The sequence below is a fragment of the Squalius cephalus genome (assembly GCF_949319135.1).
Source record: "Squalius cephalus genome assembly, chromosome: 17".
Lineage (NCBI taxonomy): Eukaryota > Metazoa > Chordata > Actinopteri > Cypriniformes > Leuciscidae > Squalius > Squalius cephalus.
The window spans coordinates 14388118-14406947 of record NC_137138.1 but is presented as its reverse complement, the minus strand read 5'-3'; the positions used below and the strand labels follow the sequence as shown (position 1 = coordinate 14406947).

Sequence of the window (18830 nt, the reverse complement as noted above, 5' to 3'; positions counted from 1 at the left end):
TTTGCAAGCTGAATTTTCAACATCATTACTCCAGTCTTCAGTGTCATATGGTCATTCAGAAATCATTATAATATGCTAATTCTGTGCTTAAGAAACATTTCTAATTATTATCAATGTTGCTTAATATTTTTGTAATATATTGGAAACCATGATATATATATATATATATATATATATATATATATATATATATATATATATATATTAGGATTTATATATAGGATTTATGATGAATAAGAAGTTCAAAATATTTTGTGAATGATTGTATATTATAAATGTGCTTACTCTTGATTCATTTATTTATGCATATTTGCTAAATAAAATGATTAAGTAAAAAATGACTGACACAAAATTTTAAATGGTCGTATATTTAAGCATTTTAAACAGTGGAGAAGTATGTTGGCCCCAAAATGTATCTAGACTCTTAAGGTGTTTAAGAAAAAGAAGCATTTTGTGAAAAAGCAGAGCAGGGATGTTTTTGAAAAGTTTTTTTATTTTCGAAAATAAATCACAAACCACAGTGGGTATTTTGTGCAGCTGTTAAAGTAATATTTATAGAATAATAATGAACTTTAATGAAACAAAATCGGAACATTTTGAAAAGGTCATTTTTTATCCATTTTTACAAGATTATTACGGAGGCAGCTGAAGTTGATGGAGGAATTTGCAGCTTTACTTGCAAACTACAATTCATGTTCATCAGTAAGGTGAGAACCAGACCCTTTTATAAACCAATATATACTCGAATTAATTAAAAAGTGTACCATCCTAGTAGTAATCAAAGATGTTTGTTGTCGTAATGATGACAGTAGTGCACTGCACACAAAGGTAGTAGCGCCCATGCCCAAATCTTCAAGCGGGCCAAGGCACGCTTGAGCATACCGCGCCTGGGCATGGTACAGAGCGAACACACTAGTCAAATGAACCAGACTTTGGGGTCAAGCGTGCTTTAGCATGGTTCAGATTGCCTAGTGTTAGTACACCCTTAACCCATAGTGGCAAAGCCAATTCTGAAGCTATTAGTGAACACAGCTGGAAGGCTCTGGATATTTCAGATCTGTGCAGCTCTAGTAGAATCACATGGAGTGGAGAATGAGTCGCCCATGATGATAAAAGAGATGCTAGAGAAGATGCCTCAGCAGACCGAGGGGAGTCTTGGAACATGCCGACCTGCCCACACACAAATCCAAACATGCAACCCTCTCCAAGCTCACAGAGGGAGGCCGTGGGATTTGCTAGTTTACGAAACTGCAGGAACAAAATCTGCTCCCTTTGTTTAGCTGGCACACAGCATGGCAACAGGCATGGCTGTTGTTCCCATTAGCATCCACTCCATCTCTGTGTGTACATCAAACTCTCAGTCTGTAATACACAATCAATTGAAAATATTACCTGAAGCAACTTTTTGGCACACTCAGGATGGTTGTTTTTGGCAGCCAGGTGTAAAGCAGTAAACCCTGATGTGAAGAGAAGGAAACAAGGCTTGTTATTTACATTTTTACATATTTACACTTCCATAACGTAAAAGTAATGCAAGAAAACATGTTGATCTAGTTGTAAACAACCTGAAGCGTCCTGCAGAGAAACATCAGCCCCGTGAGCCAGGATGACAGCTAGGCACTCAGCTTGACCTTGTGAGGCCGCTACATGCAGACTGAGAAAAAAAAAAAAAAAAAAAAAAAAAAGTGTCATTAACACGTCATTTTAGTTGCAGATTAGCCATGCCACTCACACTTGGCCAGTTTTTATGTCATGTATAACTTGCCTGTAACTTATATGCAGTAAATAGAGGGCTTTTTAATTTAAAAGGTAGGTCAATGGCATTCTCTGCATATATGCTTGTCCTAAGGCAATTGTAAAGCACTCTAGTGCAACTGAGTGACACTAGATCAATCCTTTTCATTCTGTGTAGCAAGTCAAGCACAAATCAAACAAGCACGCATTTTTTTTTTTTTTACTGTTTCAGAAAGATGTCTCTAATGCTCACCAAGACTGCATTTATTTGATCAAAAATATATGAACCGTAATATTGTGAATATTACATTTTAAAAATATTACAATTTAAAATAGATGTTTTTATTGTAATATATTTTAAAAAGTAATTTATTCCTGTGATGGCAAAGCTGAATTTTCAACAGCCATTACTCCAGTCTTAGGTCACATGATCCTTCAGAGGAAACATCTTAAAACTTTGATGAATAATAAAAAAAAAAAAATCTTTAATAGAAATAGAAATCTTTTGTAACATTATAAATGTCTTCAGTGTCACTTTTGATCAGTTTAATGCATTCTTTAAAGGGGTCATCGGATGCAAAATTCACTTTTATATGGTGTTTTGCATATAAATGTGTCTTTGCAGTGTGTGGACACAACCACCATATAATGAAAAAAATCCATTCACTCCTTTTTTTTAAATCCTCAAACAGTCTAAACACACAATAAAAAAAGCCATTTGGATTTTCTGATGTCATATTGCTCACGCTCCACCCACAACCACTGACGGACTGTCCCGTATTAGCATATTTCCGCCATCAGCCATTTATATACTGTCCACCAAGGCAGGTTGCCAAGGCAGCAGTTTATGTGGCATGTGTCGACACCCCCACGGAAGAGAGGGGTGGGGTGAGCAGTTGCTCATTATCATTTAAAGAGACATGCACCGAAACGGGTCACTGTGAACAGAGCTGTTTTTGAAGAGGTAAAAAGGGTGTTGTTTTACACAACCATTGAGGAATTTTAACCAAAGTATGTAACAAACTTTACATGAAGACCCTAAAGAATCATATCAACTTGTGGAAAATGGGCATCCGATAACCCCCTTAAAAAAAAAAAGAGACCCCACAATTTTGAACAGAAGTATGTTTTTATGCATATTTTGGAGATGTTATTTGCATCTTGGTGTTTTCATCCAATATTGACCCAAATTTAATCTTTTTTTTTATTATTATATCCCAAAATTCACATTAAAATACATGGTTGGAAATGGAAACCCATCTAATGATTGCTTATGTTTTGGTGAACTATTCCTTTAAATCCTTTATTAGTCATGAAATCTCTGACCTTAGGGGACAGAATAATGGAGAAAAGTTTTTTCATGTGATTAAAAAGTTCAGTGCTCTCTATCCCTTAATAAATAGCTTCCATTGAAACCCACTGGTTTGATATCTACCATCTCATTATTAATTGGCTCTTTAGAGGACAAACTTCAGCAAAAACAAAAATTAATCTATATGAAATTGATTAAACTCTTCTGGAGGATAAGGATCAAGATGCACTGGGATCTCTCTTTTGGGCAAAACTAAAGCTAACAACTAAAGCTATGCAAGATGCCCAGATAATAACTTTGATGATTATGTTACTTGTGACAGCTACATGGTTCTGACCTTTAAATGAACAAACCAAGAACTTTAAATATGGCAATTTAAGCACAATAAATATCACTCTAATGCTATTAAAGGTCAGTTCACAAAAAAAACTACACTATTTTCGGTAGAATTAAAACACACATAGTAATTTTTTAATTGGTCTGAAACACAACATTTAAAGGGATGGTCAACACTAAAATGACAATTCTGTCACCCTTTTTTGTGAACAGAAGAAAGTAAGTCATCACCTAAGCTATATGACTTTCTTCTCCGGAACACAAAAGATGATATTTTGAAGAATGTTGGTAAAAATTTGGTTACCATTGACTTCTATTGTATTGACACAAAAAAAGTCTTACAGATTTGAAAAAACAAAAGATGGGTAAATGATGACAGAATTAGCATTTTTGAGTGAACTTTAAAAAAAACAAAAAAAAAATATGAAAAACTTTCTTGCTAAAGAAAGTTTTAAATTATAGGTAATTATCACATGGTGTCCTTTAGATTTAATTAAAGTCAATTAAATGTTCATTCACTCTGCATTCTCCACAAGACAGGGGAGATTCTGTTTCTTTTAACCCTGAAAGAAGAAGTAACATTTGCTGCAGCATTTCTCCCGTGTTTTGTGATAAATATTATCAAGTGCTCTCTCGCAGTGCTTCTCAAGGTAAAAGACATGGTCACCAGAGCATGGGAACGGGGTAACACTTTATTTGAAGGGGTGAGCCTAAGACTGAATGACAGCTTCATAATCATGACATAACACATGTCATGAATATGAAGGAGGTTTTATGCATGTTAAAGACAATTTTCATTAAAGGAACACTCCAACGTTTTTCATATTAAACTATGTTATTCCCTTAACTAAGACGAGTTGATACATACCTCTCTCGTCTCAGTGCGTGCACTCAATCGCTCTGGCGCGCGGCGACACTTTGATAGCACTTAGCTTAGCCCAGTTCATTCATTAGGGACCAAACAGAGATGAAGCTAGAAGCGACCAAACACCTCCACGTTTTCCCTATTTAAATACAGTTACACGAGTAGTTACACGACCAAGTATGGTGACACAAAATAAAACGTGGAGCTTTTCTAAGCGGGTAAAAAGGATAACTATAATCAGGGGCGCAACTACCCAGTGTCAGGGGTATGCAGCAACAATTTTAAAAGAAATTACCATTGCTTTGGCGCCCCCCTGGTGCTGCGCCCCATGCGCCGCATATAGCGCATACCCACTTTTTGCGCCACTGACTATAATGTATGGTGGAATAGCACCGGAAGCACTTTGACTCGGCGCAGTAAAAAGTCACGTTGGTTCTAATGACAGAAGTGAGACTGTGAGAGGGAGAGGGGGAGAGGATTTTTCAGGCGTGACTTTTTACTGCGCCGAGTCGAAGTGCTCCTGGTGCTATTCCGCCATACATTATAGTTATCCTTTTTACCCGCTTAGAAAAGCTCCACGTTTTATTTTGTGTCACCATACTTGGTCGTGTAACTACTCGTGTAACTATTTAAATAGGGAAAACGTGGAGGTGTTTGGTTGCTTCTAGCTTCATCTCTGTTTGGTCCCTAATGAATGAACTGGGCTAAGCTAAGTGCTATCAAAGTGTCGCCGCGCGCCGGAGCGATTGAGTGCACGCACTGAGACGAGAGAGGTATGTATCAACTCGTCTTAGTTAAGGGAATAACATAGTTTAATATGAAAAACGGTGGAGTGTTCCTTTAAGTGTCATTCGCTCAGTTATGTAATTTTTAATGCAAAGATGACATTGTTTGAGATGTCTTTGTTATGACAACTTGACATAAACTAATACATCATAACCTGTCAGTGTCTTTGTCATGACAACTTGACATTACCAAGACAACATAACCTGTCATAAATATGTCATAAACATGACATAGCAGATTAATCATCAAACTTAAGAAACTACTTAGCTTTATGGGTTATCGTTACATTAAATTTCTGACCACTTTTTTTTCCCAGTGGTACAAATTGAATTTGTCATTAAAATGTCATTAAGTGTTAATACTCTGTATTATTATTCTGTAAATTATTTTATAACTAATACTGGAATACTGGGGAAAAAAAAGTGGTCAGAAATATATTCATGACACATAATGGCCTCATGACTGCCAATGTCAAAACCAACCACATGACAGTTTAATGTAATGTCAACCCATAAAGCTAAGTAGTTTCTTAAGTTTGATGATTAATCTGCTATGTCATGTTTATGACACATTTATGACAGGTTATGATGTATTGGTTTATGTCAAGTTGTCATAACAAAGACATCTCAAACAATGTCATCTTTGCATTAAAAAAATGACATAATTGAGCGAATGACACTTAATGACAATTGTCATTAACATGCATAAAACCTCCTTCATATTAATGACGTGTCATGTCATGATTATAAAGCTGTCATGTCAGTCTTATGCACACCCCTTCAAGTAAAGTGTTACCGAACATGATTACCAAACTGCACTGGACTCATGTCTGACTCCTTCAATGTAAGGAAATTATATCTCCATGGCAACTGTGACAGTTTGGAGATACAGCAAGGCTTTGTGTTCTACATGTGCCTCTCTGGCCCATGAACCCTCTGGAGCGCAAGCACTCGAACACAATGAACTTCTCAAATAAGATAAGGATTTATTGTGAGCCTATGAGAGCCCTTCGGCTCAAGCCGCCCTAATGCAGGACACTAGAGACTCATTCAGGTCGGCAGTGTCTGAGTTCATTAATTGCAAAGTGAAGAGAGTACGCTCATCTCTCTACATTCACTGGAGCTCATTCATCCATCTCATCATTCATCACTTGTCTGTCTCTGCTGTGCTTCTCAAAGGAATGTTGCTATACTTTCTCTATAGCTGATGTTTTTAAGGTTGCGTATATGTTATAATTACATTTACCTGCATCTAACATGAGAGAGAGTATTCTTCTCATGCCTTTCATGACACATTCTGTTAGAAAGTATACAGTCTAGGAAATCTAAGACCAGCAAGAAATCACCTAGAAAACAATAGCAACCACCTAGCAAACCTACAGTCATGGCCAACCAAAAAGGCTTTTATTGGCAAAAACATTCAATATATGCAAAGAGTTTATGTGCAGCATTGATCATTCTTCATAACCTCAGCAATTTGCTCTGGCATGCTGGATATCAGCTTCTGAGCCAAATCCTGACTGATGGCGATCCATTCTTGCCTTATTAGTGCTTGGAGTTGATCACAATTTGTTAGCTTCTGCTAGTCCACTTGCCTTTTAAGGATTGACCACAGGTTCTCTATGGGATTAAGATCGACCTGGCCATGGATCCAAATGTTCAATGTAAAGGTCCCGATATACTTCAAGCGTAATCGAAGAACGAACTGATGTGACATCATCTCAAACAAAATCAAGCCAAAACGAACTTCGTTTGGAGTTCATTTTGGGAGTTCGAAACTGCTTGCCAAAGCGAACTTTCCAGAAAAGTTTGCTACGGCTAGTCAACACCTTTGTACTACCATTGATCCGTGGCGATTACGTAATAGGTGCGGAGGCTCCGTCTTCTTTCACGTGGAAATCTTTTCCGGTTAATTTCTCCTGTTCAGTCTGTCGAGGTCAGACGTCCACAAGTGAAAACATGAACACAATGGAGGAGCTACTTTATAGTAGAAAATGAAGTTGTACTTCTCATGAAATGACACTGACACTGTTTTTCAAGTTTAATATGGTAAAGCTGCTTGATTTTAAGCAATCTATTGAATAAAGTGCTTTATAAATAAATGTGACATGACTTTACTAGAGTGCTGAATTGCAGAGCTCGTGCAAACATATCCATGTTGCTATGATCAGATGCTGTCCTTATGCTTTGTTAAAAACGGGCTTGCGGTTTTATCAATTTTGTTGCGTTTATTTTGTTACTGAGAGGAAAGCGTACGGCACATGTTTATATATTCATCCAAAAGCTGCTCTTAGCAGTGTGGGCGGCATAAGATGTTTGCTTGCAGTATATCGCTGCACACATGTCGGACTTCGTTTTACCCCTGAGCGAAGAATGAAAAAGAACCTCACTGTGAGTATCAGGGCCTTGATGATCTCCAAGCCACTTCATTATCACTCTTGCCTTGTGACATGGAGCTTTATCACCAAATTGTTCCAGGATCATTGGGAGAAGTTGCTCTTGTGGGACATTTTGGGGAAGAATTGTGAGAGAGCTCACTCCCTTGGATGAATAGCAACCCCACACATCGATGGTCTCCGGATGCTTTACTGTTGGAATGACACAGGACTCATGGTAGCATTCACCTTTTTTTCTCTAGACAATCAATTTTCCAGATATCCCAAACAGTCTAATCCAGGTGTCTCCAACCCTGCTCCTGGAGGGCTACAGTCCTGCAGATTTTAGCTCCAACCCCAATCAAACACACCTGGACCAGCTAATCAAGCTGTTCAGGGTTGCTTGATAATTACAGGCAGGTGTGTTAGAACAGGGTTGGACCTGAAGTCTGCAGGACAGTAGCCCTCCAGGAGCAGGGTTGGAGACCCCTGGTCTAATCTAACAGTCTAACAACTTTGCACCAGTCTTCTGCTGTCCAATCCATGTACTTCCTGCAGAATTTCAGTCTGTCTTTGATGTTTTTCTTGGGGAGAAGTGGCCACTTTGGCTGCTCTTCTTGACACCAGCTGGTTGTTCAAAAGTCTTCGCCTAACTGTGCGTGCAGATGCACTCACACTCACCTGTTGCCAATACTGAGCAACCTCTGCACTCCTCAGGAGGAGACAGTCCTGGCGTTTTCTGGACAATCTGGGACGTCCTGAAGCCTTCTTCACTGCAGTTGAACCTCTCTTCTTGAAGTTCTTGATGATTCTGTAAATGGTCCTTTCAGGCACAATAATCTTTGCAGCAATTTCCTTGCATTTGAGGCCATTTTGATGCAAAGTGACGAATCTGCACCTCTTTCTTACATTTACTTTCCTTTAGGGATGTCAATTGTCATAAATTCCCATAAACTATCATTGTTTAAATTAACGACCAATTAATCAATTAATCAGCCTTAATACTGCAATATGCGTCTGCTGCATGCATATGGCCAACAGCTTGAGTGCAAATGCTGCTCAAAACGCCATGTTCCTCACCAGATGAATGAGAATGGTTTTTAATCTAAATAAAGGGCTAGTAGGATTGTAAAATGTTTCGATGTGATTGATCATTTAATTAAATAACTTATTTAATAAATCAAATATAATGATTAATACAACGCCGCCTCAGATGTGTGCTTGTCAGAATGTGTATGCTCTTCCTGGAACAATGTGATGAAATATGACAACTAAACCCAAATAATTAACAATGTTTTATTACAATATTGTTCTCTTTATAATGTTGTGTAATATGAAAGTCCCAATCATAGTCATTATTAGACGTGCATTGCAGTTTGAGCTGCGTGCGCTGAAGCTGAAGATGATCACCGTACGCTTTACTACAGTGTTAATTCTTAACCAAATGCATCCTATAGGCCTACACAAAATAAACACAATATTACAACTTACATTTGCACAAAACAAAAGGCTGCGAATGCACACGCAAACTTATAGTCATGATGAAGGTGTAAAATGGTCCCATAACTCCGGCGTGCTCGCTTTACATGTTTTGTGGTTGAGCAGCACGCACACGCATGAACCTGCTTAATCGACGATCGATAAGTTTTATCAATTAAATGTATTATCGACAATTAGTCGATAGCCGATCGTTAACATCCCTACTTTCCTTTGGAGTAAACCATTGCTAACACAAGAAAGAACACAATAATTGGAAGCACTTCTTCCCTCCTTTTATAGCAATCAGTCTGCTCTTATAATCCAATAAGAATGATAGAATAATGAGTAATGACTAGTACTTGTTCACACCTTGCCATGTGCTGATGATATAATTAGTGAATAAGGTTAGCTGGCCATTTTGTGCCAGGGCCAAATGCAAATAATCTAGAGACAATGTGACTCAACACCACAACAACTGAAACAACAAACTTTGCGAAACACCAAAATTATTTCACTGGCAAAACGTTTGGCCACGACTGTAATTAAAATATTTTGTTAAGATTTTTAAATCCTTTATGGTGGATTTAAACTTCCAGTTATTCCTACAAACACAACAAATCTGTCCACATCATTTCAAAACATGTATATTTTCCCCCAAAAATGTAGACACAAGCATGTAATTATTCAGGTTCAGGCTCCAATTTAAAAAAAAAATATATTTACAATATCTCTTCCAAGAAAACGAAACAAAGCATTCAAACTTCTTTGAACTAGTATAACATATATTTAAGTGTTCTTTATATAACTTCTCAAGAATAACAACACAAATTTGCTAAATGGAAAAGTCAGAAAAGCTGAGCTCTGACAGTAGTTTTATACAGGAGGTTTTACAGTCATTGTTGGTTCAAATGAGCCTCACACATCATTTTAAAACTGGATGACTAGCATAAACAAATCAAGCATTCACATCTGAAGATCTGTGTGCCTATGGTAAATACGGGAAAATGAAGACTGATGTAAATGCTATGAAACAAAATGCTGATGGGATGAATGATGGACTAAATTTGTTTGAGTGGGGGTTAGATTAGCATTTCTACTGCTAAATAAACACCCTGAAGAATGGATGCAACCCACAACTCAAATCTCACCCTCAGATGGAGTGTAAACACCCTCATGCAAACTATTTTATATGCACATCTCAAGTGGATTGCAGAAAACAGTCTAGAAATTCTATAGAAACACTTCTGAAGTCACAATTAGAGCAGTCAATGTCTAAATCAAATTGGAATGAGAGCAACCTCAGTGTCCAGTACTCACGCAGACTTGCCCTCACTGTCAAGCTTGGTGGGACAGGCTCCTTTCTTCGACAGGAGGGTGGTGACTTTATCTGCCTCTCCATGCTCCACAGCACTGAGGAGACGCTCATCGTTCTTGTTCCATTCATGGGCCTAAAGAAATTTGAAAACATTTAAAAACAGTTCACAGATAAAGCTCTGCAAGATCAGCTTGTCAAAGACTATTGAATCTTTTGAGAATAGGTGTGTAATGTATTAGGTCCAAGGAAGATATAAATCAAAGTTCAATTTGTTAATCAAAGCAAATAGGAAACTCTAAGATAGCAAAAGCAACTTATCAGCGTGTGTAACACGCATACACTAACAAAACCGAACAATGAATGAGAACTTAAAAGGAACTTAAATACAGAGGTTAATGATGAACAGAATACAAACGAGTGTGATTGTTAGCGAATGTCCTTGGTCACAAATTGTGACGCAAAATAGAAGAAATGGAAACATGTGACTGAAGAGAAACAAACTAAAAGTCCATGAAAATGAAACTAAACAGATATTATTATTACACATATGATATTATCTATATAAAGTTTTAGGATTTTGAAAAATTGTAAACAAAGAAAAAAATATTTAACACTATTTTCACTATTTCTAGGTCACTAAATCAAATTTAATAACAAACTTGAGCTAAAGGTCTGCTATTAAAGGGAGACAAAAATTATTATTGAGACATGTTTGATTGCTAATAAAATAATTTGTAGGGCTGGGCATTGATTCAGGTTCACTCGCTCTTTGATTGGATTTGATTCCAATATCAATTCATTTGGATATATATATCAGTTACAGTACATGTACATTTTTCTTAAGGAAATGTTTCCTTTCAACTCAGTTCAGTTCTCATTTCTATAGTTACTAAATTGTTGATCACAAAACAGCACAGACTAAAAGATCATTTTTGGGACTTAAGAAATGGTATCGGTTCTTCTAAAAGATCCATTCAAACTGAGAGATCGATATTGTCAGACCAGCCCTGATAGTTTGTAATGAGAAAAAAAAACAAAATTAAATGTGATGACATTTTAAAGACAAACATTTTTCTAGTGGTCTCAGACTTTTGGGCTCCACTGTATGTAGCCTGTATGATAAAGACTTGAACTATGACGGTAACAAAGGACTTACAATAATAAAAAATAAAAATGTGCATCTTTGTAAGCGTTCTCACAAAGCCATATCTTTACACCACAAATAAGATTTATGGGAGCTGTTAAAACACCACTGTTTTTTCACTTTAATAGATTAAGCAAATTTGGTCTTGTAACTGTGAATTTTTTATAAGAGCAAATATTCCAAGTTCAGGATTAATATCAGCTAACAACATATTTCTCTCTCTCCTTAGAATACCATAATGGCAATCAATCAGCTTTCCCCATTTGTCTTCACCCATGACCTTTGGAAAATGTATACTTATAATTCAAACTCAAAGAACATGAGTTACTAGCCTTTGGACAAGAGAGTGCATGTTGAGAGAGCTTTTACACACTCAAAGAGAGGTTGAGTGGAGAAAGTCAAAAGAGGGTTTGGATCAATCACAGAAGCTGCTCTATATGACTAAAAGGGGAGTAAAAGAAAAAGAAACTAAAATAACTAAAAGGACTAAAAGAAACACCTGCTGCGAACATGAAAAAATGAATGATGCAATGATACCACAAGCTACAGGATCAGTATTTGTGCCTGAATGAAGATCTGATTCAAATGAGGGCTGGCAATGCATAAAATCTAACAAGAAAAATGCATTGGAAATCATTTGCACGGGCTGCTCCAGACATTTACTCTATATATCATTGCATTGTGGAATTGTTGTGCTAATTGTTATTTTTTTTTCTCTCCCTATTATATATGCTGACAATTGCAGATCTATACAAAGGAATAATTTCCATCAAAATCAGTTGAGGCAAAAGTAAAGCAATCATATGAAACAATGGATGAAGTCACTTGAATTTCATCTGCAATTTAGAGGCATCTCAAGGAAAAATGAACCGTCTGTGGCATGAATCACATTATTTCCCTCCAGTTCTTCTGAAACCTCTCAGAAACCACAGGAAATGATTTCCTAACAAGGGCTTATTCACAACAGATTCAAATGCAGACAAATCTAGTTAAAATGTGTCTTTGCAGCTGTGCATAACAGTGAAACAATTCCCAATTGCTGAATATTGCAAAACAGAACAATTGTTTGAAGACCCCTTTGAAATTATCAATGCAAGAAAATAAATCAATCTTAGAAGTCCACAGATACTAAAAGGTTGAGTTCTGAACAAACCAAAATTCAATTGCTCTAAATGTAATCTAGGCAGTGAGCTGAAAGCAGACCGCAGAGGTCAGCCGGGGAAACACAGAGGCCACTACTTAAGTCTGTCACTATTTTTAAAATGCAGTGTAATATTACACGAGCCACAGTAAACTCATCTCTATTTTGGGAGCTGTTTGACTTTGGCCTACTATCTGCAATCAGCTGATGCTATTTAAAGTCAACCCATGAAACAAATGAACATCTTTTGTAAAAGAAATAGACATTTGTAAAGAATTAGCCTCCTGGCCTTCCCAGGGTGCTCAAACATCATTAACAAAGAGGTACTCCAGAACACATTGACTGATATTACATAAAAAAATGTCTTTAATATTCCCTCTGATGCTGGAGAAAAATCAGGATAATTTTACTCTGAGGTACATGTTCTTTCTATTTTCTATTTAGTAAGAACAATTACAGAAAAACCAGACCAGAAACTGCAGTTGAAAAGAAAGTGAACAGAAAAAAGTTGAATAACAATCAAGAAATAAACGAACAATTAAAAAACAAAACTGTGTACATGACACATCGCATCTATACTGCCACACCAATGCAGAGTAGGCTATTGGATTACTGGGTTAATCAATGACATATAAGAGTGTTTTCACAATAAAAAATAGGAACATCTAGTTAAAAATGTGTGTGGGGTTCTTATTAATGTACTATTTGTATTCATATTGGTCTCAAATGGTTTTAAAAAAATGTAAATTTTCAAGAAGTTTCAATTTTACAAGATAAAACCATTCAATGTCAAAGTTTTTGGGGAGTCGAACCACATGACATTTTGCAAACTGAATTAACAAAAAAAAAGTAATGTATATACACTAGGGGTGTAACAATTCTTGGTTATAAACAAACAAAAAATAAAAAAAACATTAACCGAACGAACCGTACCGTTCTCCTCCCACAGTTCGGCACACACTTGCACCGCGGTTAATCTAAAATCTGATGTTGCATCTATAATATGGTTTGTAGAAGAAAAGAAAAAACAATGCGTAAAACAGACAGAGTTCTGCTAATGCATGTTTCTATCGATGAAATGCGTTTCGAATGCGTTTCACGTGAGTAGCTATAATCAATCAACTGTTATTTTGTAATTCTGTTGCTGACATCATTGTTCCTCATGTGTTGGACAAAACGATGTGAGTGCCGCATGTTCTGATATGACCAGTCATTTACGCCGTCATCACCCAGGTGTTGATAGCGGCGAGCGCAGGTGAGAACGAACACACAGAACAGCACACACTGCCTTCTGCGTTTAAACAGGCACTCAGTGAGAATTCTGACAGGCTCAAAACAATAATGAAAGCGCTGGGCAGGGCTCAACAATAAGGACTGCCCAATGGCCCGGGACGCTCGGGACAGTTGACGAAAGAGTCACTGTGTCCTGATCTGGCCAGTGCTGCATTGTCATAAAAGTTTATAATCTGCGTGTGGTTTTAAGCCTTGCCAACTTAAATATTCAAGCACAAGAAGACCCGAAAGAGAACTTGTGCGTGCTGTGTGAGAAGTTTTCTGTGCGCACTCATCTGAAGCACGCACATGGAAAGTCTTCTCAGACAGCGAGAGAACACTAAATTGAGTTTGCTTTCAAGTCTTCTTGCGCTTAAACAGACAAATTTACACAAAAATTATGTCAACCTGCCTGTCTACTCCTGATGTGGAGTATATCCTGGTATATAATATTCCCAGCCTAATATTCCTGCTGCTGTCTGTGTCTTTTGTTGTTTGATCAACATTAAAAATAGGGATGCGACGATCTGATACTCAGTATCGGTATCGGCTCCAATACTGCCATTCTTGGCCAGATCGGGTATCGGTCAGACGAGGCCGATCCAAATCCGATATTGTGCGTATACTATTCTGTGTTATTGTTAAGCCCCACAAAAGCATTATAAAGCACCATAAGGTTTTCATGCACTATATTATAAGTGTTCTGAAGCCATTCTATAGTATAATGTGAGATAGAAATGAATATTTAAGTCATTAAATTCAAGTTCACGTAATCTCTTCCCTCCGCTGCGGCTGTCAATCATTCTCCATTCAGCATTCAAACAGCACGTCGCGTTCGGTTACGACAGTCAACACGATGAAACTCTCTCCAAGATGATTCAATGTTACTATTATTATACTTGATCTGTAGATAAAGTTCTATGGTTTTGCATAAAATGACTTTATCTTGCTGGACTGTATTGCTGTACCTTAATCATGTTACTTTCTACCGGGTGTCTGTTAGATCACAACACAGGAGAGCACTATAATTGTTCTTCACGTGCATAGTAACTGAAATGTAAAACTGTTAAAAGAAAAGGCTCAATAAACTATTGCATAGATAGATACTTTATAATACACTATGCATCGATATGTCTTTCCTTTGTGCTTTGAACTTTTCAATGCGGACTCGAAGCGCTGCGCGCTGTGACTCCATGTTGCTTCAAGTGCATCATTCTGCCTTTCTTATTCTGTCCTATCTATCATTTGTTGCTGCCTCATTAAACAGCTGTGCTATACATTTAAAAACATGTCTTAATTTTATAGTAGGCTTAACACATTACGAAGCACAAGCATTTATATTTGTCAGAACCAACATAGAGACTTTCCGGTCAGTCAGGAAATATATACACTCACCTAAAGGATTATTAGGAACACCATACTAATACTGTGTTTGACCCCCTTTCGCCTTCAGAACTGCCTTAATTCTACGTGGCATTGATTCAACAAGGTGCTGAAAGCATTCTTTAGAAATGTTGGCCCATATTGATAGGATAGCATCTTGCAGTTGATGGAGATTTGTGGGATGCACATCCAGGGCATGAAGCTCCCGTTCCACCACATCCCAAAGATGCTCTATTGGGTTGAGATCTGGTGACTGTGGGGGCCATTTTAGTACAGTGAACTCATTGTCATGTTCAAGAAACCAATTTGAAATGATTCGAGCTTTGTGACATGGTGCATTATCCTGCTGGAAGTAGCCATCAGAGGATGGGTACATGGTGGTCATAAAGGGATGGACATGGTCAGAAACAATGCTCAGGTAGGCCGTGGCATTTAAACGATGCCCAATTGGCACTAAGGGGCCTAAAGTGTGCCAAGAAAACATCCCCCACACCATTACACCACCACCACCAGCCTGCACAGTGGTAACAAGGCATGATGGATCCATGTTCTCATTCTGTTTACACCAAATTCTGACTCTACCATCTGAATGTCTCAACAGAAATCGAGACTCATCAGACCAGGAAACATTTTTCCAGTCTTCAACTGTCCAATTTTGGTGAGCTCGTGCAAATTGTAGCCTCTTTTTCCTATTTGTAGTGGAGATGAGTGGTACCCGGTGGGGTCTTCTGCTGTTGTAGCCCATCCGCCTCAAGGTTGTGCGTGTTGTGGCTTCACAAATGCTTTGCTGCATACCTCGGTTGTAACAAGTGGTTATTTCAGTCAAAGTTGCTCTTCTATCAGCTTGAATCAGTCGGCCCATTCTCCTCTGACCTCTAGCATCAACAAGGCATTTTCGCCCACAGGACTGCCGCATACTGGATGTTTTTCCCTTTTCACACCATTCTTTGTAAACCCTAGAAATGGTTGTGCGTGAAAATCCCAGTAACTGAGCAGATTGTGAAATACTCAGACCGGCCCGTCTGGCACCAACAACCATGCCACGCTCAAAATTGCTTAAAATCACCTTTCTTTCCCATTCTGACATTCAGTTTGGAGTTCAGGAGATTGTCTTGACCAGGACCACACCCCTAAATGCATTGAAGCAACTGCCATGTGATTGGTTGATTAGATAATTGCATTAATGAGAAATTGAACAGGTGTTCCTAATAATCCTTTAGGTGAGTGTATAAAATAATGATGAATGATGATTTTTGTTATCTTGTTTTTCATGAATGTATTTCTCAACAATACAAAGAGCAATGTGTAACTTTTTACTAGATTTAGTGCTACACTTGTCTCTTATTTGTTCCCCACTAAATAATGTTTTTTTCACTACATGTTCAGATTTAATACAATTATTGTGCACTCGTGATTTTTCTAGACTAAATTTTACAGCTGAATTATCAACTAATCTAATTTATAATAGAATTTTAATAGTCAGTTATAATAGTCAGATTATGATCATATTTTTTTTATTTGTTGTTTTTCTTTATAATGAAGTTGTCTGTATTAAGTAGATTGTGTTTAACACACAAAAGAGTGATTATCAGTTCAATATCGGTCATACTCAGAATTTTTGGTATCGGATTGGTTCTGAAAAAATGGTATCAGTGCATCCCTAATTAAAAACAAAAAAATCCCTCACCGCTCCTGACGGAGTAATGTTTGTAACTTGAATAAGAATATTAATCTTTATTTAATTTATATAGTGAAGATTAAATGCAGTGTTATTTGATTCCTCGATCAATTTCTGTACCTAAAAACTATACTGCCGTGCAAAGGCAAAAGACCGTAACTTCGTTTTTGGTCGAAAATGAGTTATTTATATTTTTGGCACATTCAAGACCTTCTTTATCATGTGGATAAGTATCTTGAATCAATTCCGGTTTTTTTTCGAGAAAATAATGATTTGTCTTAACAGTAACTTCCAAAAGCCCATGAGAAACCAAGGCAGAACACCGTAACATCAGTTACCGCTCTTTGGCTTTGTTTTGGAACGCTCAAATTACGAGTTACGGTGCTCTGCCTTTGTTTAGCCGTGCGTCAATATGAAGTTACTGTGCCGGTGTTCAATCAAATAATGCTACCTACCAGATTGTACGGTTATCTGCCTTTGTTTTAATGTCCATTAAAATTAAAATTACGGTGTAGCCTGTGTTTGTACAGCTGCCATCAGTCGCTCTAACTTCTGATGTTCTCAGAGCGGTCATAACATTTAGTATGGTCTGAACCCGCTCCATCGACAAACGTGCGATATCGATCGCGAAGGATTATGCAGAGTTGACAGAAAAACGTTACACATTGCCGTATCAGATGAATACAACCAAGAATTAAAGCTCGGCAAACTAGCTGGCAGAGTGCCAAAACTTCGCCTTCAGCCCCGCCCTAAACGCGGTCGAGTCAACGCTGGACTAATAGGAGGTATTTTGTCATGTCAAATGTATTAATAATGCCATCAGAATGCAACCAAAGCACAGGATAGCAATAAGTAGATGGCTATAAATAATTGTAAATCATACAAAATAAATGCCATGATCACAAGATTTTATACAGGTGTGTACTATAATGATTTTGTTAATGGTGATCAGCAACTAAATATTGATAATGTGGAAGTTACTGCCTTTTGCCTTGGCATGACTTCTCACTTTTTGCTGACAATACAAAGGCAGAGTAAAGTAACTTTAAAATAGTGGTCAAAAGTCAAGTTTGAGCTCAAGATTTTTTTATGTATATAATTTCCATTACTAAAACATCTATTTGCCAGATTTCCAGTGTCCTACCTATAATTAATTTTGCGGGACAACTAAAAATCTTTAAAGTCATTTTTCTCAGTTCCACACTCTAGCGACTTAAGGTCTTTTGCCTTTGTAGGGCAGTATAGTAAGACCTACCTGAAAAAAATTATTTTCTTTGTATCTTTGCTGTATTGTAACAGTAGTTATTTTTTTCCCTTACCATAGCACATACCGAACCATATCGAAAACCCATGACCCTAAAACCATGATACAAACTGAACAGTGAACAATTTGAACTGTTACTCCAGCCTTCAGTGTCACATGATCCTTCGTAGAATTTTTGCGGAAACAAATTTTTTTTCAGGAATCTTTGACAAATCGAAAGTTCACAAGAACAGCATTTATTTGAAATAGATATTCTTTTGTCAGAATGTAAAAGTATTTGTCACATATGATCAATTTAAAGCATCCTTCCTTGCTGAATAAAATTTCTTTAAAAAAATAGAAGTACTGACCCCAAACAACTGTGTTGGGGTGGTAACAAACACATTGCAAAGAATAATAATAATAATAAAATAACTTTAAAATATATATATATATATATATATATATATATATATATATATATATATATATATTCATTTTATAACATGTCCACTCTAGCGGACAACTGGGCTTCAATGTTCTGAATTGGGAACAGTTTTACATTGATATATTCTGAATGACCTTGTCATCAATGTACTGCTGGAAGTACTGGAGTGGGCTCCAGTCTCTACGGCTCAATACAGATTCATCTTGTGTAATCACACACGCTTCCAATACAGGCATGAACCTTAGGAGAAAGACAAAGCACACAGTCAGTGCTGTAAAATGCTGAAGCTATGCTGTAAAATGCCTGAACCTAATTGCATT

General features: G+C 37.2%; 1 protein-coding gene across 9 annotated transcripts in view; it reads right to left on the bottom strand.

Annotated features, from left to right (window-relative positions):
• Positions 1-18830, bottom strand: part of rai14 (retinoic acid induced 14) — a 49686-nt gene that overhangs the window by 16101 nt on the left and 14755 nt on the right. For 6 of the 9 annotated variants that reach the window (XM_079846687.1, XM_079846689.1, XM_079846684.1 and 3 more), the window contains exons 3-5: positions 10204-10334; positions 1566-1654; positions 1393-1457 (exon numbers count right to left, since the gene is read on the bottom strand). In XM_079846687.1, coding sequence (XP_079702813.1) covers positions 1393-1457; positions 1566-1654; positions 10204-10334 — 285 coding nt within the window. Of the gene's footprint in view, positions 1-1392; positions 1458-1565; positions 1655-10203; positions 10335-18644; positions 18751-18830 lie in introns of all 9 variants that reach the window. The other 3 variants (XM_079846683.1, XM_079846682.1, XM_079846686.1) reach the window with 1 other exon arrangement.